Below are 20,892 nucleotides of genomic sequence, written 5' to 3' on the forward strand. Positions count from 1 at the left end.
AATACGTGTTCCTATAACGTTAGAATGTTACCGATACCGGTCAATTTACATTAGGCATGGTTGGTGCGTTCAATCACCTAATGACACTTTCTTTCGAGAAGTCACCGTTTTATCTTGGTTACAGTTACACCCTTAATATCATCGGCTTTCACGTTACCTAATTGCAAGACACGTGCACGCGACCTATGCCATTTGATAATTCAACGAACTCGTTTCGAGCATCGTGCCGAACTTATGTTCACCGAGAATGTATTTTATTCGCGTACACGTATGATAACAGTGTTACGTAATGATCGTCGTGGAATATAGAAAAACCACTGGCGAAACTGGTACCAGAGAGCGTGGTTTTCGATCACTCTGGAGGATTAGCTGGTTTTTCGAGAATTGTACGCGCGACTGAACAAACTTCTGCTGGCTTTGCGGAATTCTAAACGTGTCGGTGGTGTATTGAATCGTTACCGCTGGTGACGTTTAGTGCTAACTGAAATTGATGGTAGATCGCTTGGATATCGGTCTTCGATGATTTTACTCACTATGAAGTACGTAGATAGTGTCTATGGTGAGTTAGAGGATCCACTCGAAAAGTGAACTGGATCAACACCGTAAAATTGACGAAGGAAATGGTATTTTCAAACGGAGAGAACAGAGAAAATTGAGGAAGGAAATGGTATTTTCAAACAGAGAAAATTTACGAAGGAAATGCTATTTTCAAACAGAGAAAATTGACGAAGGAAATGCTATTTTCAAACAGAGAAAATTGACGAAGAAAATGCTATTTTCCTATTGTTTTTCAAATTTAATCGAAACTGAGAAATTCGCAGAAAGTAGAGTCCATCAATTTGGCCTCAGAGAATATCGAAATTACTCGCTAAATAAATTAAAAAATGCATAATCAGTGTACATTGAAAAGTAACACGAGTGACATCTTTGCTTCTTTACACAAGTTTTCTTTTTTTTTTTTTTTCGTGGAGGAAATCATTCTTTGCACGAGTTGCAATTCTGCGATACGAAAGTGTACAGTAGACGAGTGAAAATGAAAGAACACTTGGTATACCTTTTGTAAATAGCAGCAATAAAAATTGCACTAATAAATTTGAAAATTGATTGGAAATCTAACATATTGGACACTTCCACTTCTGTGGACCAAAAATTTTGTACTCTTCAGTTTAACGAGTATTGGATAGATCTTTCAAGACCTAAACACTTTTTCTTCAACGCTCAGTATTTGTTATTTGTATTAAAAAATAGAAACTAGGAAGATTCGTATTTAAAGTTAATCTTTCGCTTAATTTTTTAGCGGACAATGGTGCATATTACGATCAATTTATTACAAACCGATATTACAAATATACAAATTACATACCCTCGTATAAATACAAACATCGATTGTTCACAAATCGTGTTCGTGCAACATATTAATAAAAAAGTCAAACAAACTTCTCTGTACCTCAATTGTTCACAAATCGTGTTTACGCAACATATTAATAAAAAAAAGTTAAACAAACTTTCCCTGTACCTCCTTCCACAAAGCTCTGACGAAAGAAAATCTCAAAACGTCGTTATACCTCACCGTTAATACTATACAATTACTTAAATAAATCTAGTATATAAATTATTTATATAACCTATAATTATATATTTGAGTTGTTCGTAAAGTGATTTCGTTTTCCAAAATGGAGAATAAATAACTAAATAAAATGTTCATACACTCTAAAAAATCGTGTTTCATTTTCACTAAAAAAAAACGAAACGACTTTCCGAACAACCTAATAATTGTAGTCTCTTTTGGGATAAGAATGTTCGATTATACTATTGGGTTGCGTGGAAAGTGATTCCGTTTTCCAAAACGGAGAATGTATAATTTTAATAAAACGTTTATCCATTCTAAAAAAATCGTGTTTCATTTTCACCAAAAAAAAAAAAAAAAAAAACGAAACGACTTTCCGAACGATACAATACGAACGTAAGAGCAAACGAAAGTGTAACACGTAAATTGTAATCCCACCCGGTATATGGAGGAACACGTCAATGAAGTCTTGCCGCGGCCGTCACCCTGTATATGTCGCGCGGAGGAAGTTAGTAACAAGAAGAACCGGTCGACTGGTACAGTAACCGTTTCGTATCTGTCATTTTTCTCTGGTCGATACCTGCTTCTCCGCTGCGTACCCTTTATCCTCTTTTCCACCTACCTTTCACCAGTTTCCTCGACGTAGGAGCACGATGCTTTTTTCGAAACAACAATAAACCGGCTCGGCTCGCGTTGATTTCGAGAACCGTGTTTCCCAATTTAAACCACGGCGACGTAGAGGGGACGCGTGGAAACGATGATAGTGGGCAGGGGTGGGGAGGGGCAGAGAGAGAATGACGAGTAAAGTCGAGTACACGCGAGGGCACTTTAAAGTCGGGTACGGGGAGAGCTCTGAAACACACGGCAAAGTGGATAGGCGGGTTTTCTATCGGCGATCGTCGATCTGAGAAAAACCTGCCGCGATCGACGTTAACCCTTTGCACTTCTGGGACCCTGTCGCGCGTCTCTTTCACGCCGTGACTGTAACGAGCCCGATTTTTGTTCGCTCGTCTCCGTTCGGCGTACGACGGAACTGTCCGATCGACGAGAAGCCCTGGATAACGCGCACCGTTCGAACAATTCGGGAAACGCGGTGCGAGGATTGCGCGCGAAAATCAAATTTGATCTCTCTCGCGCCCGGATCCGCGCGCGGAAAATGGCGCGCCGTTAACTGGGAGACAAAATGCGCGCTACGTGCTCGTTGAATGCGCTTCTAGGAATGCATTAGAGGAAAAAATATTGCGGGAATATTATTTCGTAATCGCGTTTGAAATTATCGAGAATCGATTGAATTGCGCCTATCTTGAAATCCGTGTGGAGCAAAAATTGTTTGGAAAAAATTCGTGTAGAAAAACGCAACGTCTTCAACAATATTCTAAATCGCGAAAATATTGAGAACATTAATAAAAATTTTGTAGATTCCTTTCGTCGAGATCGATTATTCAAATTTCAATTCCAATTCGTGCGACGAATATTTCTCGTAACGGATTTCAATTTCTAGACACCCTAAAATTGATAATTATACCGGATAAAGGTAACGAAAGCAATCATCCAATGCGTCCGGCTTCCAAAGAAGGATCATTGACGGAAAATTATTTCCTCGACGAGGATAATTATCGAGCTGCGTTTGTTACCTCGGGCAACGAAAGAAACTGCATTGAATACCGGCCCACGAGAAAGTGGATGGCAACCGCGATAGAATAAGACAAATTACAGAAACATTAATTGAGATATAATAGGGCGAAATGACTCGGCAACACTTTCCAATTAATTCGTACCAAGGATTAGTAACTCGTCGCGAGATTACATTTTCCTTGAATCGCGTGACGCTCGTGAATTTTTATCGATTACGTAAACCGTGTGCTGAAAATCAACATGCAACACGATGAACGGTGAGTTAATGATACACTTTCTATGCCCGATGTACGAACACCGGTAAGAAAAATCTCGTTCGAATCCAATCGAATGCAAACTACTCGCGGATTTTCGAATGCAGAGGTTTTCCACGCTTAACGAACGTTGAGAGACCGTGTGCTCTTGTAAACGATTCTTTGCATCGGTTCGCAAAGTTGTCACATTAGTATATTACCTTCGAGTTTAAACAGGGATGTGTTTTTGTAATTATTGTATTTTATTTAGGTGAGTATATAGTGGGAGGTTTAAATGAAAATGGATTGGAAATGTTAAATATCCTACAAGAATATGCAGTACCGTTGGAATAATGATTTATAAAATAAAACATTAGGTTTATGGAAGGCAAAGATCCCAAATTAAGACTGGAACTATTTGTCCAGTTTGACGATTATTTATCGAATAGAATTCGAATACTTCGATGATTAAAATACTACTCGAGTTACGAAAATCGAAAATCGCAATTGATTCGAATAACATTGTTTCTTCGACCTATGTTGACTATTTAAACAACCATATTCTACTCATGCTAGTTACTACTCCTATATGCCCTACTGTTGATTATTTAAATAACCATATTCTACTCATGCTAGTAACTACTCCTATATGCCCTTGGAGATACTTCTTAATTCTTCTACTTCTTGATATGAATTCTACATAGAGATATTGGGTTATTCAAAAAGTAATTTCCTTTTTCCAAAATGGAAAATACATAATCTAATAAATCGTTTGTATACTCTGAAAAAATCGTGTTTCATTTTCACCAAAAAAAAAAAAAGAACAAAATGATTTTCCGAACAACCCAATACTTAGAGACACTCACATTGCGATGCCGATAAAACGTTCTTAAATTAAATTTCATCCAGCATCCGAATAATAATTACGCACCGTAGCGTGCCCCGCGACACAAAGAAACTGCATACACGATGATAACAGTGGAACTGCAATGGGTAAACAAAGAGTTCGCGGTTGTAATTACCAACGTGGCGTACGCGAACAATATCGATTGGCAATTTTTCATGCAAGCCGCGTCGAAACGAATGCACCGCGTCGCACGCTGACTCGTTTTCGCGTCGCACGCTTATTACAATGCAATTAGAGCTACGGCCACGTGTGTTGGCGGAGACAGGAAAAGGAAACGTCAGCAAAGCAAAGATACGCGGACCTAAAGGTAGCATTTGCATTTACTTCTAGAGCCAGGTTTTACGGCAATCTGCACGCATGACTGACCGAGCGGCTCGTCGTGGCACGTGTACATGAAAGGATAACTTTATAATATTAGTGAAAACTGCTACTGGAACGCAACTACGGATCGTTCGTTTCTCGCTACACGTAAGTAGTTTCATTGAACACGTTACGCTTAATCGTCTCGGTGAGTGAACTTGGTAACTCGAGCGATTGTGAAAAAAAAAAAGAAAAGAAACGGATGAAAATCTGACGAGAAGGAAATAGTTTCTAGAATTTTCAATAAGAAATAAATAACGTTAATGCTTCGCTGTTTAATGACACCACGAAAACCACCCATGTGCACACTATACACTGTCGCACGAATGCATTCGATTCGACAAAAATTTATTTCTATTTATTAAGAGAATGTAGTCGTGTCTTTTGATGATTACATATGTCGTTAAATCCTTGGAAATAATAATCAAATTTTTACTCTTTCGTGAAACGTGTATGTAGCATGTGATTAAATACTTTTGAACGGTGGTGTATAATATTGTTAGGTTAGAAAGGATTAATGAAGCTTTGTAGATGGATTGAGAACCCGAAAAGTATATTACCTGTATCTGGCTGTTTGCACAGATAGTCTATAATTCACGAGATGCTTAACAATGGTGATTCTATTCGTCCGTTAGAGTATTAAGTGTTTCAGATTTCAACATTTTTTCAAGTGAGACGATAATGTTAAAATTTGTATAAATTGTATTCGAACAATTTATACGAGCAGTCATTATGAAACATTTATACGGATAAATGTTTGTTCAAATAATGCATTAGATGAACGAATAAATGTTTCTTGATTATGTAACCGTGAAATTATGCACAATTAAGTTTTCGCGCGCAAACTGTGTGTTACATGGTGTGTGGTATGTATATTTATGATATTTCTGTGATTGTGCAGAATTTATGTGACACGGGGTATTTTTGTGGAATGTCTAATATTTATGTAATAGTATACGAGACTTTTAGTAACACAAAAATCACCCAAGTATTTACCACACAACGGAAAAATATTTATTCGCCAATCTACGTTATTCGAATAAAGTTTTATTCGAATGAAATTTTATCACACAATGTCGTTTATATCGTTTAAAACAAAATTTTAAGGCGTATTTCCCAAACAGTTACTTTCTAAAAAAAACAATCGAGTAATTTTTCTTTTTATATTATCAAAATAACCCCCTTTTTTGAGTTTCCAAAGTAAAATGATCCCTTAACCTGTAACAAACACAGGATAAAATGGGAAAGCAAAGTGTAGAAAAACTGTATTATATTTTACAATCAGTTTTAAAAAAATAAGACCCGTATATTTATTACACTGTCACTCGTAAACGTCGAAAACCGTTACTAACTTACAAAAGAACAAAAGATACTCAAAACTAAACAGAAAAAGCTATGGCAGCGCCACCAACAATCCATTTCTTCTAACACAACAAAAAAAAACGCGGCAAACACTTGTAACACTAGGTTAACGCGTCATTTTTACGCATTTCGATTGACGAAGAAAATTATAGAATCCCTTCACACTTTCCTTCTACCACTTGTACTGACTTTTATCCATTTAATGAAACAAATATATATATATCGAAATTCATTTTCTTCAAAGCTTTCTAATTTTATAATTCTCTATGTGATATACCTATCTTTTCCCGATACGCGTCAATTTAACGTAAGAAATGTCCGTAAACCCAGTGCTAATTTAAATTTCAACATAATCAACTGTCTACCTGTACGTCCCCTCTCCCCCTCCTACTTAACGAATCGCTGACATGTCAAAATCGCGAGTCCAGAAAGAAAATGTCAGTCAAAACGCAACGGATTTTCAGCTCCAATATTACAATCGATACAACCAAAGAATTCTTACTGCTGATTTATTATCTTTATCCATCAGCTGTTAAGAACATTGTTGGCGTATAAACGGATTTGACATCTGCGAGGTTACCTCTTTGTGAACATGTCTTGATGTTGTCGCGTATCGTGTGTCACTTAATTTCAAAAGTAACAAAGTACACTTGTTGATCACGGAGAAATTTTGTACAGCTTCGATTGAAGGATCCGCGTTGATTTAGTTGTAGCAGCTGGCAGTTAAAATTCGCACGCCTAAATTTGGATCGTGGCTTGAGCGATAAGAGGCACGCAACAACGCGAAGCCAAAAGAACGTAACAGGTGCACGCGATGAACGTTCGTTTTTCCTGTTTATTTCAGAAAGAGTCGACCGTATCGAACATACGATACAACGGAACGTCTAGCTCAGTGAACCTACCGTTTTCTTTTCTAACTTAATTATTCGTTGAAGCGAGTCATTATATCGAACGATACGTATATTTATCTCAAATGAAATCATAATAGCATCATATGCTTAACCTTAACAAAGCGTACATACGATTTGTATTTAAAATGAGACAGTTACGTGTACGCTATAGTTACATGCACATAATTCCGCATAAAATGACTCGATTGTATTTCTTTTAACGCTTCCTTTCTACTAACATCACGAGTCAAATGAAGACACCACATTCTCGTTTCTATTCTGTGTATAATCCGATGCATGTAACCTTTGTCGGATGCCCTTTAAAGACGAACCGTATGCTTAAGTCATAACGGATCCGTAAAATTATGATGCTTTTTGTATTTGATTTTACACATAGAAAGTAAAACGAAAACGGTTTTATATTTCGATTTGTTCTTCAATATCCAAGGATAAATATCAAGATAATGTATACATGTATTCGTTTCGATCGTAAGAGCAAAATGTAAAAAACATACGGTTATTAAACAATTCTTTGATGTTTCGACTGCATGTATACATTTTAATGCAATGAATACAGCATTAACCGTAACTTTGAAAACTCTGGTTCACTACATAACCTCATTTAATATATATAATAATTTTTTTCAAGTATGATTTTTTGACCGTCAAAACGTAAAAAATTTTTTAACAAACGTGTGCTGTATTACATAAATTTTACGAATGGAACATTCTTTCACTAACTACCGAGTATCAAATAATACTTCTATTTTGTTCGAAAAACATGAAATAAGAAACTATTTCTTCCTGAGGAATTGCATAAAATTCTATGTAACGAATTTTATCGTTAAAATGAATCGTTCAATTTTTAATTGTATCTAAATTCGGTGCAGAGTTCAGCATATATCAATAATGTATCATTAAACGGATTTCAAAGTAGATACAGCCTCGCACTTACCATACTGGAATGCACGTTTGTATATGTGCGTATGTGTATCGACTGCGCCGGTATGTCACCTAATGCCGCTGCCTACCAGTGTCCCAATCCAGACATGTCTATAAAGTAGCCGGTAACAATAGTTGATCGCCGACGAATTCGTTGCGATCTGAAATCACCGTTGTCGTGTTGTTGCTTGTTGCACAGTCAACACAGATCACCATAAATAAACACACACACGTCTTCTATGACACGCGTGGAATCACGCGTGTATAAGTACCCGACTTGCACGTACTGTTATCGAGTCCACACTCGAAAAGCGCGGTTAAACGTTTTTCCGGCGATCCAGATATCAAGTAGCGACATTCACCACCGATTTAAAGAGGGCGAATGAGTGAACGTTTTTATGTAAACTCCGATAAAAGTCGCTCGCCAATGATATTCGCTTTAGTGAAGGATAGGTTTTCGATTTTAACTATTTTTCGCGCCTCTTTAACGAAACTGTAAAATGTCACGTGCAGGACGAACAGGAGAAGCGACGGATTTTCAACCTGGCGGACACCGACTGAGCTCTCGACCGGCAGGTAGGTAAGCCGTCGCCCCTCCACCAGACTCACCACCACGGCTGCTCACCATTCTCCATTCTCTTTTCCTTTGCTTCAGTTGGCTTCGTCTTGTTCTTTCATCTTCCACGCTCTTGGACTGTACAGTCTTTTCGTTGCGTAGCTGGTCTATTATTGCACCCGAATGCACAAACCGCAAATCGTGATCTTAATATTATGTTTATGTTAATGAGAACCCTTATGTTTCTAAATTTACTTTCCAGTTTATCAAAATAGAATAAAACTTATATATTTATTAGTAAAAATAATTAACTTTAACTGTATTTTGTTCACATTTGCAAACAACTATACTAAATGTTTGAGGATGTGGATAGGTAAACACAAACGTAATAAAGAATATATCACTATGAACCATTATGCATTAATTTATTCATTTGTTACACACTTATTGCAGAGCAATAACTGCAGTACGATCATCTTCTTCTTCTTCTTCTTTTCCTTCTTCTATTTCTTTAACTTTTTCAGAAAGGAACTGATTAAAATCAATTTTAAAACGTTCAGGTGATGGAAAACTCGTAATTTGAACTCTAAAAATGACAATCATTTATACATATAAATTATTATATTTTGATAACATCACAACAACGTTAATACTTTGCTTAATGACACATTTAAGTATAAGTATTTACATAATTACCTTAAAATAAAGGGCTCTGAAATTCTTGGTTTCATTGAATAAATATTATTAATAAGAATGGAGAAATTTTCTTTTAGCTTTTTTACATCCATATTGAGCTAGCAGATAAATAAATATCATTAAATAGTATAATGTATAAAATTTTGAAATATACTAAACTTTACATGTCCAACAAATTATGATAATTTAAATTTACCTTGCCAAAAGCGACATCAATTACACCATATTTTTTGAAAGTTTCATCTGGTTCCAAAGTATACTCAATTCCTTCTTTAAATCTTTTAACAAGAGTGTCCATGTTATCACCCAAAGAACCTGAGGCATTCATAGTAAAATATTTATATTTAGTAACAGTAAAGAAGAAATTATCATTCACGAGTTCACTTACTTACCCTGTTTTGTATTTGGTAATTTCCTTTTTAATAATCCTCTAATTAACAATAAATCAGGTAAAATATCTACATGAGATACAATATAGTCATAGTCTTTGTAAAGAAATTTTCCTTCCTATAATAACCAATGTTAAATAATCTATGCAGGAAAATATTTTACAATATTGTTTGATTTAATATTGATTGATTGAATAATTATTTGACTTACTTGAATTTTTTTAATTAATTCCATACCACCAACAAAAGTAGCTCCAGCTTCAGTAGCAATTTTCTGATCATCTTTATTTTTACAAAAAGCTAATATTCTTCTGTTTTCATTGAGCTCGAATATATGTGGTAAATGGACTAGATTTGTTACCATCCCCATTGTTCTTGTTTTCTTTTCGCGCTTTTTATAAAAATTAGATACAACATTTTTATTGAGGAAGTATTAGTAAATCAAAATATGGTAAAGTCAATTAAAGAATCAATATGAAAGACCTATTATTTATCTTGTTCAAGGTATCTCTTCTATCATTTGCCATCTACATTCCACTATTTTGACAATATAAATGTTACTTAATAAGATCGATGATATTCATAAGTGACAATAATAATAATAATTATATCTACTATTCATAAAAAATTGGACGAAATCAATAACAATGTTATTAAATAAGGATTATGATTCCTTACCTGCAAATTTAATTCAATACGTGCATTAATAAATGCATTAAGATCATTATACAAAGTCGGGTGATGTGTTTCACAATGAGCTTCCACAGCTGCTTGGAGAGACAAAACTGGTTCTTGATGACATTTTACGTACCATACATCATCAACTACTTTCGGTCGCCCACTATCATCTATTTCTTTAAATGGATCAATCTTGAACTTTATAATTTTACTATAAAAATTATTTAATAATTATACATTAATACAAATTATTGTAAAAAATAGAAATACAATACACTTACGTTTTATTAATTCTTTCTGCATGTGGAATAAACTGAACTTTTTCAATAACAGTTTTAATTTTGTTCTTTCTGGCTTTTTGTCTTGTACCTTTTCTAGCTGCATAATTTCGGTTTTGTATAAATAATCCAAAATATGCATTGTAACGTAAATTGTTCATAAACCATCCTGTAACTATTATATTAGAATCACAAAATGTACAAATAGAATATAATGTAACAGAAAATTGATGAAATATTACTATCAAAATTTTAGTTTCAGGTTATAAATACAATTTCTATAAAGATTATGTATATAGATTTGTGACAAGTATACAAATAAAAACAATATTGGTAGTACACTCATATTACTACTAACACAACTAATTTTCAATAGAAAAAAATATAAATAAACTTTACCTGTTGACATAATCGCTGTTTTGTATAAAATAATTATGATTAGGTTATGGAAGCTAATCTATAAAATTACCAAATTATACACATACTAGGGATATTCAAATTTTAACTACACAATAAGAATTAGTATCTTAAAATAAATGTTTTCTATTAACAATGATTTTAAATTGTTATACATATATTTTTCAACAACTGTAAAGAAAAAAGACACTATATTTTAGCTGTATATGCCTTTATATGTTGTTAAAATATTTTAGTTAATATTGTAATCGAGAAATATACTTGATTATTTAAGAAGGGAAAGAATAAAAATGTCAATATATGTACGAAATAGCAGCTTCAAGAGATGAATAAAATTAGATGTAATTGACCTTAAAATCCGCGCTTATGAAACAGCACTATTTAAACAACATGGCTGACGGAAGTAGACGTCATCACTGCCAACTGCCAGCCAACCAGGGTCGCTGAAACTGCGCTTTCTATGCAGGAAAAGCACTTTTTCTTCGTCTCCTGCATCTTCGTATATTTTTTCACGTTGGGTACGTTAGTACAGTGAAGAAGTAACAGGTTTTACGTAGTTATACCATGCGAACGTTTTTTTGACCCGTCTGCAATTCTGCATTTTGGTGGTGTAGAACGAAAGATTGTATTACTCTTATTAGTGGGCGAGATCTGGTAAGTCTGTCGCATTCTAATTGTAATCGTGTACCGATCATATGCTACATTCCATTTTTATCTAAAGTATAACAAATTGTATTAATTTATTGTTTATTTTGAAATAATTCTTTATTAATATTTATTGTTGTTAGTTATTTTGCTACAGTATGTTTTGTTATAATTTATATACGTCCTAAGTTGCACCAAGCTACTGTAGGTTCACAAAACTCCCTTATACTATGTAATACCACTACTTGCAGACGATAATTTTGTCATCTGCTGATTGTTGCAGAGTCATTCAGTAGTTAGTACATAGTGGACTTGATATCCATTTATATCTACAAATATGTTCGTTTGGGACTGGTTTGCAGGAGTTTTGAATTATCTTGGTAAGTGTAGTTCTTATAGCATGTGAGATACATATTTATTTATTTTTACTTATGAGTATATCTTGTATAAAAAATATTACCTAAATAATTTAAAATATTTGAATATCCATATGCTGCGCATGTTAATTGTACTCATCAATAAAACATTGATTTTATTAAAGTGTCTATAACCATTTTATACATTGCTTACATTCTGCTTTTTTATTTTATCAATTTGATTATTAATTCAATACTGTATATAACTTATGATTTCTATTTTTAGGGCTTTGGAAAAAGAGCGGTAAGCTCCTGTTTTTGGGTTTAGACAATGCAGGTAAAACCACATTACTTCATAGGCTTAAAGATGATCGATTAGGACAACATGTACCTACATTGCATCCAAGTAATTAATAGTTACATTAATATATAAATAAATATGGTAGAAAGTTATGTTTGTGTATAACAATTCTATATTCTTTGCCAATAAGAATAGAGTTAATAATTTTACTATTAGATTACATCCTTAACATTTTTCTACTGCATCATCTGTGTGTAGACAACTACACATACATATTGCTCAATAGCTGTGTCACCCATAGAGTGTTAGTCTTATTTATGTGATTATCAATGACAATAGTAAGAGTTTCTAACAGAATCTACACAGCACAATTGATTATATATGATGAAATTAATGAAAAGCAGAATTGTTTAAAATCAAAGATACTTTGTATGAATGTCAAAAGTTGTAAAAACAACAAAATTATTAATTAGTTAAAATAAACTCTTTGTTTAAATTAAACTTTCATTTTAATTAAATGAGCATAGTGTATATCTAGATTGTGTAATGGTTGAATGTCTAAGGAATAGTAGACTGAATGTGGCACAGCAGTTACTTTGTTGAATTAAAAATATTCTGTGTGTGAATTATTTAATAAAAAAAAACGTAAACCTAAATATTTTGTTAACATTCTTCATTATATTAAACTCTGTATACATATTTTAATAATATTGCCTGTAATTTTATGCTTCAGCATCAGAAGAACTATCTATTGGGAATATAAGGTTCAAAACATTTGACCTCGGAGGACATCCTCAAGGTATAATTAATTATGTTTATCATGTAAACTTTATCGAGATAGATTTATATAAAATAATGATACATTACAGCACGAAGAGTTTGGAAAGATTATTTTCCAGCAGTGGATGCAATAGTGTTTCTCGTGGATGCACATGACAAATCAAGATTATTAGAGTCAAAAGCTGAGTTTGATGCATTGTTAACTGATGAACAACTTAGTACGTGTCCAGTTTTAGTACTAGGTAATAAAATTGATAAAGCAGGTGCAGCATCAGAAGATGAACTCAGAAATTACTTTAACCTCCATGGTCAAACAACAGGAAAGGTAAAATGCAGTCAATAGAAAACTACGTTTTATTTGTTATTTATAAGCAATATAAAATATATAAATTTTAGGGAAAAATTTCTCGCGCAGAAATACCTGGTCGTCCATTGGAATTATTTATGTGCTCAGTGCTAAAAAGACAGGGGTATGGTGAGGGCTTCCGCTGGCTCGCTCAATATATTGACTGAATGCATATGATAATTTAAATGCTCCGATTCTCAGCAGTTTATTACATTTCCCTTTCACTGATCCATACTGGGTGCCAGTAACTGAGGTGTATTATCCTTTACGTGAATTGTGCAGTAGAAAAGGAATACCAAGACATGAACTGCAGTAACAGGTTCAAAACAGTGCAAATAAGTAAAGAAGACGATATCTTAATAATACGATATAAATGCGTGATAGGACTAATTTCTTTCATTTTAACGTGTGGAGCCTACAACATTCTACATGAATTTTTTAAATTCCATACAAGTTCTGTGGATTCCTATCGTTTTGCAAATCATATTATGGAAATACTTGATATGCTGAAAAATGATATAAACATTTTGATAAATAAAACAATGAACTATTTAAGAATTCCAAGTGTTTCTCAAAGTTATTTTTATAATATTATTTTTTTTATTCCAAACATTTTGCTCATATGCGATATTACTAAATAATGTGAAGGAATACTTGTTTCTGTATATTTAAGTATCATTATTTTCTGTGAATGTTTCAGAGAATTTAAAAATGTTAATAAATAAACTTGGCTTCATATATTTCTATTTTAAAGTAAATCTGTGAATATTACATGTATAATGTACAATTTTTTCTTCATAAATTTTTGTTGCTTCTTAGTAGAAATTACTACCGATTTTTAAGTAAAAAATAATATTAATATGGCTAGTAAAAATAAAAGTAAATATATTTCATTATAAAATTATTGTTACGTGATCACATTTTGCAAGTATCAATAACAACATTTTGTAAATTAACGTAAAACTTAAATCAAATCATCTTTAATTACATAGAAATTATTATGTAGATTTATTGTATAGCTCTGTTTATATACATAGATTGGTTTTAGAAAATTAACGTCAAAATTAGTGGTTTTGGTAATTAAATTTTTTTATACGCCAATACAATAATTGTAAGTACTTATGGTGTTCTGCTCGTTATTTTACATATAAATGTTGTTTTGTACTTAATACGATTTCTATATATTATGCTAGTTCCTTAATAATGTTGAAACTCTAAAATCTTGAATTAGGAGTGGATGTCAAATTGGAGTTATATTAATACTAATAAGTGTATTAAATGTAGTAAAATATTAACAAGATTACAATAAAGAATTATATAAAAAATATATAATTTGACAATAAAAAATATAAAACACTAAAACATTTTTACATAATTTCAAACTGGTAATTCTTTTTCGTTCGACAAGCTTGCAAATTGTTGATTTACATATGTATCACTTACTTCACTTAACTTTGATGGTTTCCATACTGGCTTTTGATCTTTATCAATCAAAAGAGCTCTAACACCTACAAGAAACAAAATTTGTGTCTTCGGTAATAATGTTAAGAGTATGTGATACAAGATGAATGAAATTTCTTCAAGAAATATTTAAACAATAGTATAAATACCTTCATAAAAATTGCTATTTTTCTGTATACCATAATTACATGCTAATCTGTATTCCATTTTTAAACAGTCTGCTAAAGAAAGAGTACCTCCTCTCTGGACTGAATGCATAGTAATTTTAAGAGAACTAGGAGACATTTTCAATAATGTTTGCATAGTTTTTTGAGCCCATTCTGAGTTATCTTCCTTTAATCTTTTTTAAAATGTAACATATTATAAGTAGTCGTTATAAGTTAGTTATAATCAATTTACCTATCTATTATTTCCTGTACAGAAGATGTAGAGAAGCATTCATTGATTTGATTCATGTGTGGTGCTAAACAAAATTCTTGATTTAAATTTTGAGGTTGATATTTGTTTAGGACCTCTGTGACATCAGGTAGTTCTGTCATCAGTAAATCTTGCTTTAAGTTTGATAAGTTCTCAGAAGGAACAAAGTGGGTTGCAATACCAGCATGTAATACATCAATACCTTGTAATAGGGGTAGAATATAGAATTAACATAGAACTCTCAAGATACATTTACATGCACAAATTAGAGACATTAATTCTTACCCTTTAATCTATCTCCAGTTAGTGCGAGATAAAGTCCCAATTTGCCTTTTAATCGAGGTAAAAAATATGTTCCACCAACATCACAAAAAAATCCTATTGCTGTTTCTGGCATTGCAAATAAAGTTTTTTCTGTTGCAACTCGATATTTACCATGAACAGATAATCCACAACCTCCTCCCATAGTTATCCCATTTATTAGAGCCACATAGGGTATTTTATATGTACCAATCAAGTGATTTAAGCTATATTAAAACATAAAAAGTTAAATTAAAAAAATGTACTTGTAAACATATAAAATATGTTATTTGTTGTACAATTAGTGTTGCAACTCACACATATTCTTTTTTGAAGAATGTTTCACCCACGATATTGTTGTTCTCTCTGATGGCAATAGCAATAGACTTGACATCACCACCAGCACAAAATGCTTTTTCACCTGTACCTTCTATTATTACTAATTTTTTAGAAAATTCCCATTTCTTAAGAACTGGATATATTTTGTCAACCATTGACAAGTTTAAGGCATTCAAAGCTTTCGGACGATTTAGTGTTATAATGCCTTTATTTCCAATCTTATTTTGAAAGAAGATATTACTTAACATTATAAACACTTATGCCATATCTTTAGTAATATTATTACTTTATGATATATAACTATGAATATACATACATCTTTGATCAACACATCATTTTCAATGTCGACTTGCATATCTTTGTGCGTCGTCACATTTCTGTTTGGAACTGGAATTTCAATAGGTGGTTTAGAATCTGGTACAGGTTCAGATTGAGGTTGAGGCAAAGACTGAGGAAGAGTAGGTTCAACAATTGGACCTAAATTTGGAAAACTGTTATATTGCTATCATATATATCTAATTTATAAATTCATCTTTAACTGATAATTACTGAATGGTTAAGCAAATATATTTTTTCAGTTGTTAAATAATTTTTTTCTTGGGAATATCATACATTGAAATAAATGATTTCATTTCTGAAAGAACCTGGTATTTCTATTACAGGGGTTTGTGCAGGATATGGTACAGTAGGGAATGGAAGTGATGGCATCGGTTCAGGTAATATAATTGGCTCTCGATTTCGATTATTGAATTTCATACCTGCATCCTTACCTGTGGCTGCAACTTGTGGTAATAAAAATCTGAGAGTACTTATTGAATTAGTACCTATACAACTCAGTTTCAATGTACCGTTTTTGATCTGGTAAGACAGACAAATATTAACACAAATTTTTTTATGTATTGATTACATGTAATATAATTACCATTTTTCCGATTCTGTACTTATTTTACAACGGTTCTTCAAAATAATAATGGAATGTCATATATCAACCTAGATATTCAGCAAAAGTACTCCACAAATGCATTGAGTATGGTAAGATGCTTGAACAAAATTGAACAGAATAATTAAAAATATAGGTTATATAATATTACGAAATTAGTACAATGACATTCATCTTTTTTGCATTTCCATGAACATTAAACTAAACATAATCAGTCATTTCAAAATCACAAGAAGTGTTATTTAACGAATGTGGGAGGAATTAATATTATATTTAATAACATTAAGTATACGTTCAATTTTAAAATATTATAGAAAATTTAGTAAAATAAAAAATATTTAAATTTCGTATAACATACATCAATTGATAATTATTATAACAACTAAATTTAAGCAAGTACTTACAATCTTACTGTTAAAATATGAAAATTAGAACAAATTTTAAGTTCAAAACGATATGGATATACATACGTATCAAGCATTAAATTTTTAAAAATTAATTAACTAAAAAAATAAAATTCGGAAGACTTTACAGATTTTGATTAAAAAAAGAAAAGTTATTTTATATGCATAAAAATATCAGAAATAATTTACTTTAGTAATTTACGAAAGTAAAACAAATATTGTTTAACTTCTTATCTGTCGCTAAAATAGTCATATTTAATACAGTTACTAAATTTAATGACAACATATTTACATATGTTTTTATAGAAATTCATATCACTTTGGTCAAAAAAGAATCGCAAACCATAACCTATAAATTATCCTAACAAAATTGGCATATACCGTAAGATATTGGTTATCACAATGTTTAATTGTGGTTATTTCATTAATCGATACATATCAAATAACAATATGGGGAGCAATAAAGTTCGTTCTTCTAATATCAAAATAGTTCGTAAAATGATTTCAAATTATTTTCGACCTAAAATTGCAAAACCTCCTTACGATCATATATGTCAAATTGGTGACCCTGTGTTGCGGACAAAAACGAAACCGATAAACATAAAACTAATCCGCGATCATGAATTTCAAGAGGTAGGTATGCTTTATACTTTATGCACATTTATGTTTTCACGTTACATGTATATTCAATGCGCCAAAATAAAATTTAGTTTGACGTAAAAGTTTTTTAATATATAGATGACGGGAGACGCTAATTCATGCGGTATTTTGTAAGAAATATTAACTACTGTTAAATAAAATAGTGAATGAAGCAATGGATGTAGGATAGCAAGTATGTTTATGAATTTGTGATATATATGTAAATATTGTTTAGTACTTCTTCATTGAGAAAATTGTTTTCAAGCATATCACACTAAAAAATGTTATTAGAAATATCTTCAAACATTCTTATTGATTTTTAATAAAATATTTTACATGTTAAATGCTGCATAGTATTTTGAATCTTTCTAATTATTTATTAAATAATTCAAAAAGTATGTGAGAATTCAGGCTATATGCTTATCAGAGGATGTTGTTATCAATGTGCTAATACTATAACATTTCAATACAAAATGCAATAATTTTTTATAAACTGTGTAATATTTTATGTTAAAAAAATTTATAATGACATCATTTCCAAAGTAGTCACATATTTATTATTTTGAATAATTATATACGGTACCAGAGGCCACGTGCTCTTAAAAGCATATAGTCATTAATGTGTTAAAATATTTTATAAAATATAGAAACATATCACAGATTTACTGTTACAGGTACTTGAGAAATTAAGTAATGTAATGAGAAAATATAATTTGTCAGGAATATCAGCATCACAAATTGGTCTTCCTTGGCAAGTATTTGCTCTTGAACAAACAGAAGAAAGTTTAAATAAGTTAGATAAAGAGTTCAGAGACTTTTATAGTATGGACCCATTTCCATTAACATATTTTATTAATCCAGAAATGAAGATTATAGATCCAACAAAAGTTGCACACTATGAAACATGTCAAAGTATTACCGGATTTTCAGCAACAGTGTTAAGAGCAAAAGAAGTGCAAATCAAAGCTTTTAATCAATTTGGTGAGCCATTTACCTGGTTTGCAAAGGGGTGGCAGGCTAAGCTTGCTCAACATGAATACAGTCATTTACAAGTAAGTTATTTTTATAGTGTCATGTAACGTTATTTTTTAAAAGGGAAATTATAATAGTATTAAACATATTTTTTATACAAATATTTAGTAAATATTTTGAAACAATAATAATATTATTTTGTCTCGACAAAATAGTATTGCTCCAATTTCAATGTAAAATATGATCCATATGAACCATCATGTTTTTCTTCTCGTTATTTTATCTCTGCCGACGGTATTCTTTTTCATTATTAAAATAATATATAGAGCAGTAGTAATTTATAAGCGAGAGGTTACAAATATAAGTTATTGCAAATTCCGTGAAAACCCAAGAATTTGCAAATAAATATCTTGAATATGCTTATTTTGGTATTGGTAGCGTCATCTACCGAATACGTGAGAAACTATTTTACGACAAACTTTTCCACTAGATGGCAGCACTATCTCATTTGGAGGGAAATGTAAAAGCCAATTAAATTTATCATTTGTTAAATACAGACAGTTAATTTCGTCACCAGTCGTGATCCAACGATTTTCAATGAATTTTTATTCCATAGTGCGATTGTTATTGAAGTTTGCACGTGTTTCGAAATTTTAATTAGTCTCTACAAAGAAATTTTGTTCGAATTTCGAAGTGATAAACGGTTACTAAAATATTTTTCTAAGCTTGAAAACATAGAAAGTAATAATTGTTAATTGTATACATTAATTTAATGTTTATTTAATCCTTACAATTCATATGGTAGGCGTAAAACGAAGTTTAATTAATTTTTATAGATGGAATTTGAAACATTTTAGGAACATGACACTAAGAATATTTTTTAAAATATAGTTAGCCTAACAACTTAACAACTTTTTCTAACGTGATTTGAAAATTCGAAATTAGTCAACTATCTTGATATAATAAATTTTTATCTCATGACATTACATTCCTTGTTTGAAAAAATGAAATTTGGAAACAATAATAATATTATTTTAAATAAGCGAACATTTCCAAAGTATTAATTACATAATAATTAATTATTTGAATTAAGAATTCTTTTTTTATCAAAGTAAATTTTATAGAATCAAAGTTCATTTGTAATAGATATTTTAAATATGAATAGAAATCAGGATTTAAAGTTGTAAGTTTTCAAATATTTATCATGCTTTTGATTGATATTTTTCTCACTCTCCCATTGAATTTCTTATATTTTCAAATTTATTATGACAAGGAAGAAGATTTGACGTATTATTTCTTTATACGTAACTTTATTTTGTAAAAATTAAAAATTGATGTATAGACTACATGGAAAATATTTCCTTGATTAATGAATTAGCTAAGAATATTAAAATGTTATTAAACAATAATGAACACTGAGATAAATAGTTGATTATTTATGTAAATCTTTTTATTATTTCAGGGAAAATTGTTTACCGATGAAATGGATCCATCCACATTTCACTGTATAATTTGGGAAGAAGTAAACAAGCATCATGGAAAAGTTCAACTTAGATTTTATAGATAGTAATTATTAAGTTGATATTTAAATCGATTTGTAATACAGTAAAAACATTAACAGAAAAAATACATTTTTCAGATTGTCCATAGAAAAATTATAAACGTTTTAGAATATAGGGTATTTTTATCGATACATTTTTCCACTTACAATTTTCAGGATATTATGGAACATTTAACTATAAGATATAAGAGCAGTTTTGATTTAAAGAAGCAAAATTGAACAACAAAATTTATTCTGAGTATGATTAACTTTTATAGACGGAATTTGAAACATTTTAGGTACACGACACTAACAATATTTTCTAAAATATAGCTAGCCTAACAACTTAACAACATTTTCTAACGTAATTTGAAAATTCGCAATTAGTCTGCTGCCTGTTACAAGCTATCCTGATATTATAATAAATCTTTCTCTCACGAGATTCCATTCCTCGTTTGAAAAAATGAAAATTTTTTTTTAAAGTTAAATCTTTTTTTGCAAAACGGCCTCTCCGTGGTTAGTATGCACCCCCCTGTAGAATG

The 20,892-nt window shown here is 31.4% G+C and overlaps 5 protein-coding genes across 15 annotated transcripts in view; 2 read left to right on the plus strand and 3 right to left on the minus strand.

Annotated features, from left to right (window-relative positions):
* Nucleotides 1-8,456, minus strand: part of Cad99c (cadherin 99C) — a 205,953-nt gene extending 197,497 nt beyond the window's left edge. For both annotated transcript variants that reach the window (XR_012991735.1, XM_076309111.1), the window contains exon 1: nucleotides 7,910-8,456. Coding sequence is in view for 1 of the 2 variants with exons in the window: in XM_076309111.1 (XP_076165226.1) it covers nucleotides 7,910-7,912 (3 nt within the window). In the remaining variant the exon portion in view is untranslated. The remainder of the gene's footprint in view (nucleotides 1-7,909) is intronic.
* Nucleotides 8,457-8,860: 404 nt separating this feature from the next.
* Mrpl1 (mitochondrial ribosomal protein L1) lies at nucleotides 8,861-11,771 on the minus strand. 5 transcript variants are annotated; one of them, XM_076308936.1, is made up of 9 exons: nucleotides 11,261-11,771; nucleotides 10,893-11,081; nucleotides 10,497-10,662; nucleotides 10,216-10,426; nucleotides 9,749-9,928; nucleotides 9,541-9,655; nucleotides 9,345-9,463; nucleotides 9,149-9,246; nucleotides 8,861-9,038 (listed from the first exon to the last, which is right to left on the minus strand). In XM_076308936.1, the coding sequence occupies exons 2-9, from the start codon at nucleotides 10,900-10,902 to the stop codon at nucleotides 8,897-8,899; spliced, it is 1,041 nt and encodes a 346-aa protein (XP_076165051.1). In that variant the 5' UTR covers nucleotides 10,903-11,081; nucleotides 11,261-11,771; the 3' UTR covers nucleotides 8,861-8,896. The 5 variants fall into 5 exon arrangements, with proteins under 5 accessions (XP_076165051.1, XP_076165050.1, XP_076165049.1 ...); XM_076308935.1 differs by having other exon boundaries at nucleotides 10,497-10,668; nucleotides 10,893-10,950; nucleotides 11,261-11,770; XM_076308934.1 differs by having other exon boundaries at nucleotides 10,497-10,668; nucleotides 11,261-11,770.
* Nucleotides 11,340-13,896, plus strand: Sar1 (Secretion-associated Ras-related 1). Its single transcript, XM_076308940.1, has 6 exons — nucleotides 11,340-11,564; nucleotides 11,839-11,935; nucleotides 12,198-12,317; nucleotides 12,946-13,011; nucleotides 13,082-13,317; nucleotides 13,389-13,896. The coding sequence occupies exons 2-6, from the start codon at nucleotides 11,893-11,895 to the stop codon at nucleotides 13,503-13,505; spliced, it is 582 nt and encodes a 193-aa protein (XP_076165055.1). The 5' UTR covers nucleotides 11,340-11,564; nucleotides 11,839-11,892; the 3' UTR covers nucleotides 13,506-13,896.
* Nucleotides 13,897-14,608: 712 nt separating this feature from the next.
* Hibch (3-hydroxyisobutyryl-CoA hydrolase) lies at nucleotides 14,609-17,869 on the minus strand. 6 transcript variants are annotated; one of them, XM_076308927.1, is made up of 9 exons: nucleotides 17,743-17,869; nucleotides 16,778-16,895; nucleotides 16,614-16,713; nucleotides 16,172-16,332; nucleotides 15,835-16,073; nucleotides 15,502-15,743; nucleotides 15,199-15,418; nucleotides 14,949-15,139; nucleotides 14,609-14,846 (listed from the first exon to the last, which is right to left on the minus strand). In XM_076308927.1, the coding sequence occupies exons 2-9, from the start codon at nucleotides 16,778-16,780 to the stop codon at nucleotides 14,716-14,718; spliced, it is 1,287 nt and encodes a 428-aa protein (XP_076165042.1). In that variant the 5' UTR covers nucleotides 16,781-16,895; nucleotides 17,743-17,869; the 3' UTR covers nucleotides 14,609-14,715. The 6 variants fall into 6 exon arrangements, with proteins under 6 accessions (XP_076165042.1, XP_076165043.1, XP_076165044.1 ...); XM_076308928.1 differs by lacking the exon at nucleotides 17,743-17,869 and adding an exon at nucleotides 17,581-17,719; XM_076308929.1 differs by lacking the exon at nucleotides 17,743-17,869 and adding an exon at nucleotides 17,492-17,510.
* On the plus strand, nucleotides 17,470-20,495 carry LOC143145500 (peptide deformylase, mitochondrial). The gene is made up of 3 exons (XM_076308939.1): nucleotides 17,470-17,832; nucleotides 18,513-18,890; nucleotides 20,273-20,495. The coding sequence occupies exons 1-3, from the start codon at nucleotides 17,602-17,604 to the stop codon at nucleotides 20,375-20,377; spliced, it is 714 nt and encodes a 237-aa protein (XP_076165054.1). The 5' UTR covers nucleotides 17,470-17,601; the 3' UTR covers nucleotides 20,378-20,495.
* Nucleotides 20,496-20,892: the final 397 nt, after the last annotated feature.

The sequence above is a fragment of the Ptiloglossa arizonensis genome, chromosome 4 (genome assembly GCF_051014685.1).
Source record: "Ptiloglossa arizonensis isolate GNS036 chromosome 4, iyPtiAriz1_principal, whole genome shotgun sequence".
Taxonomy (NCBI): Eukaryota; Metazoa; Arthropoda; class Insecta; order Hymenoptera; family Colletidae; genus Ptiloglossa; species Ptiloglossa arizonensis.

What these genes read in the sequence shown, in the direction of transcription:
- LOC143145500 (XM_076308939.1), top strand. Translation starts at nt 17,602, where the DNA reads ATGTTTAATTGTGGTTATTTCATTAATCGATACATATCAAATAACAAT. An exon ending in GCGATCATGAATTTCAAGAG is followed by an intron (nt 17,833 to 18,512) that starts GTAGGTATGCTT and finishes TTACTGTTACAG; the next exon opens with GTACTTGAGAAATTAAGTAA. An exon ending in ATGAATACAGTCATTTACAA is followed by an intron (nt 18,891 to 20,272) that starts GTAAGTTATTTT and finishes TTATTATTTCAG; the next exon opens with GGAAAATTGTTTACCGATGA.
- Hibch (XM_076308927.1), bottom strand. An exon ending in TTCTTCAAAAAAGAATATGT is followed by an intron (nt 15,744 to 15,834) that starts GTGAGTTGCAAC and finishes GTTTTAATATAG; the next exon opens with CTTAAATCACTTGATTGGTA. An exon ending in GTACAGGAAATAATAGATAG is followed by an intron (nt 15,140 to 15,198) that starts GTAAATTGATTA and finishes ATTTTAAAAAAG; the next exon opens with ATTAAAGGAAGATAACTCAG.
- Sar1 (XM_076308940.1), top strand. Translation starts at nt 11,893, where the DNA reads ATGTTCGTTTGGGACTGGTTTGCAGGAGTTTTGAATTATCTTG. An exon ending in TGTACCTACATTGCATCCAA is followed by an intron (nt 12,318 to 12,945) that starts GTAATTAATAGT and finishes TTTATGCTTCAG; the next exon opens with CATCAGAAGAACTATCTATT. An exon ending in CCTCGGAGGACATCCTCAAG is followed by an intron (nt 13,012 to 13,081) that starts GTATAATTAATT and finishes GATACATTACAG; the next exon opens with CACGAAGAGTTTGGAAAGAT.
- Mrpl1 (XM_076308935.1), bottom strand. An exon ending in AATTAATTAAAAAAATTCAA is followed by an intron (nt 9,656 to 9,748) that starts GTAAGTCAAATA and finishes TGGTTATTATAG; the next exon opens with GAAGGAAAATTTCTTTACAA. An exon ending in TTGATGTCGCTTTTGGCAAG is followed by an intron (nt 9,247 to 9,344) that starts GTAAATTTAAAT and finishes TTTATCTGCTAG; the next exon opens with CTCAATATGGATGTAAAAAA.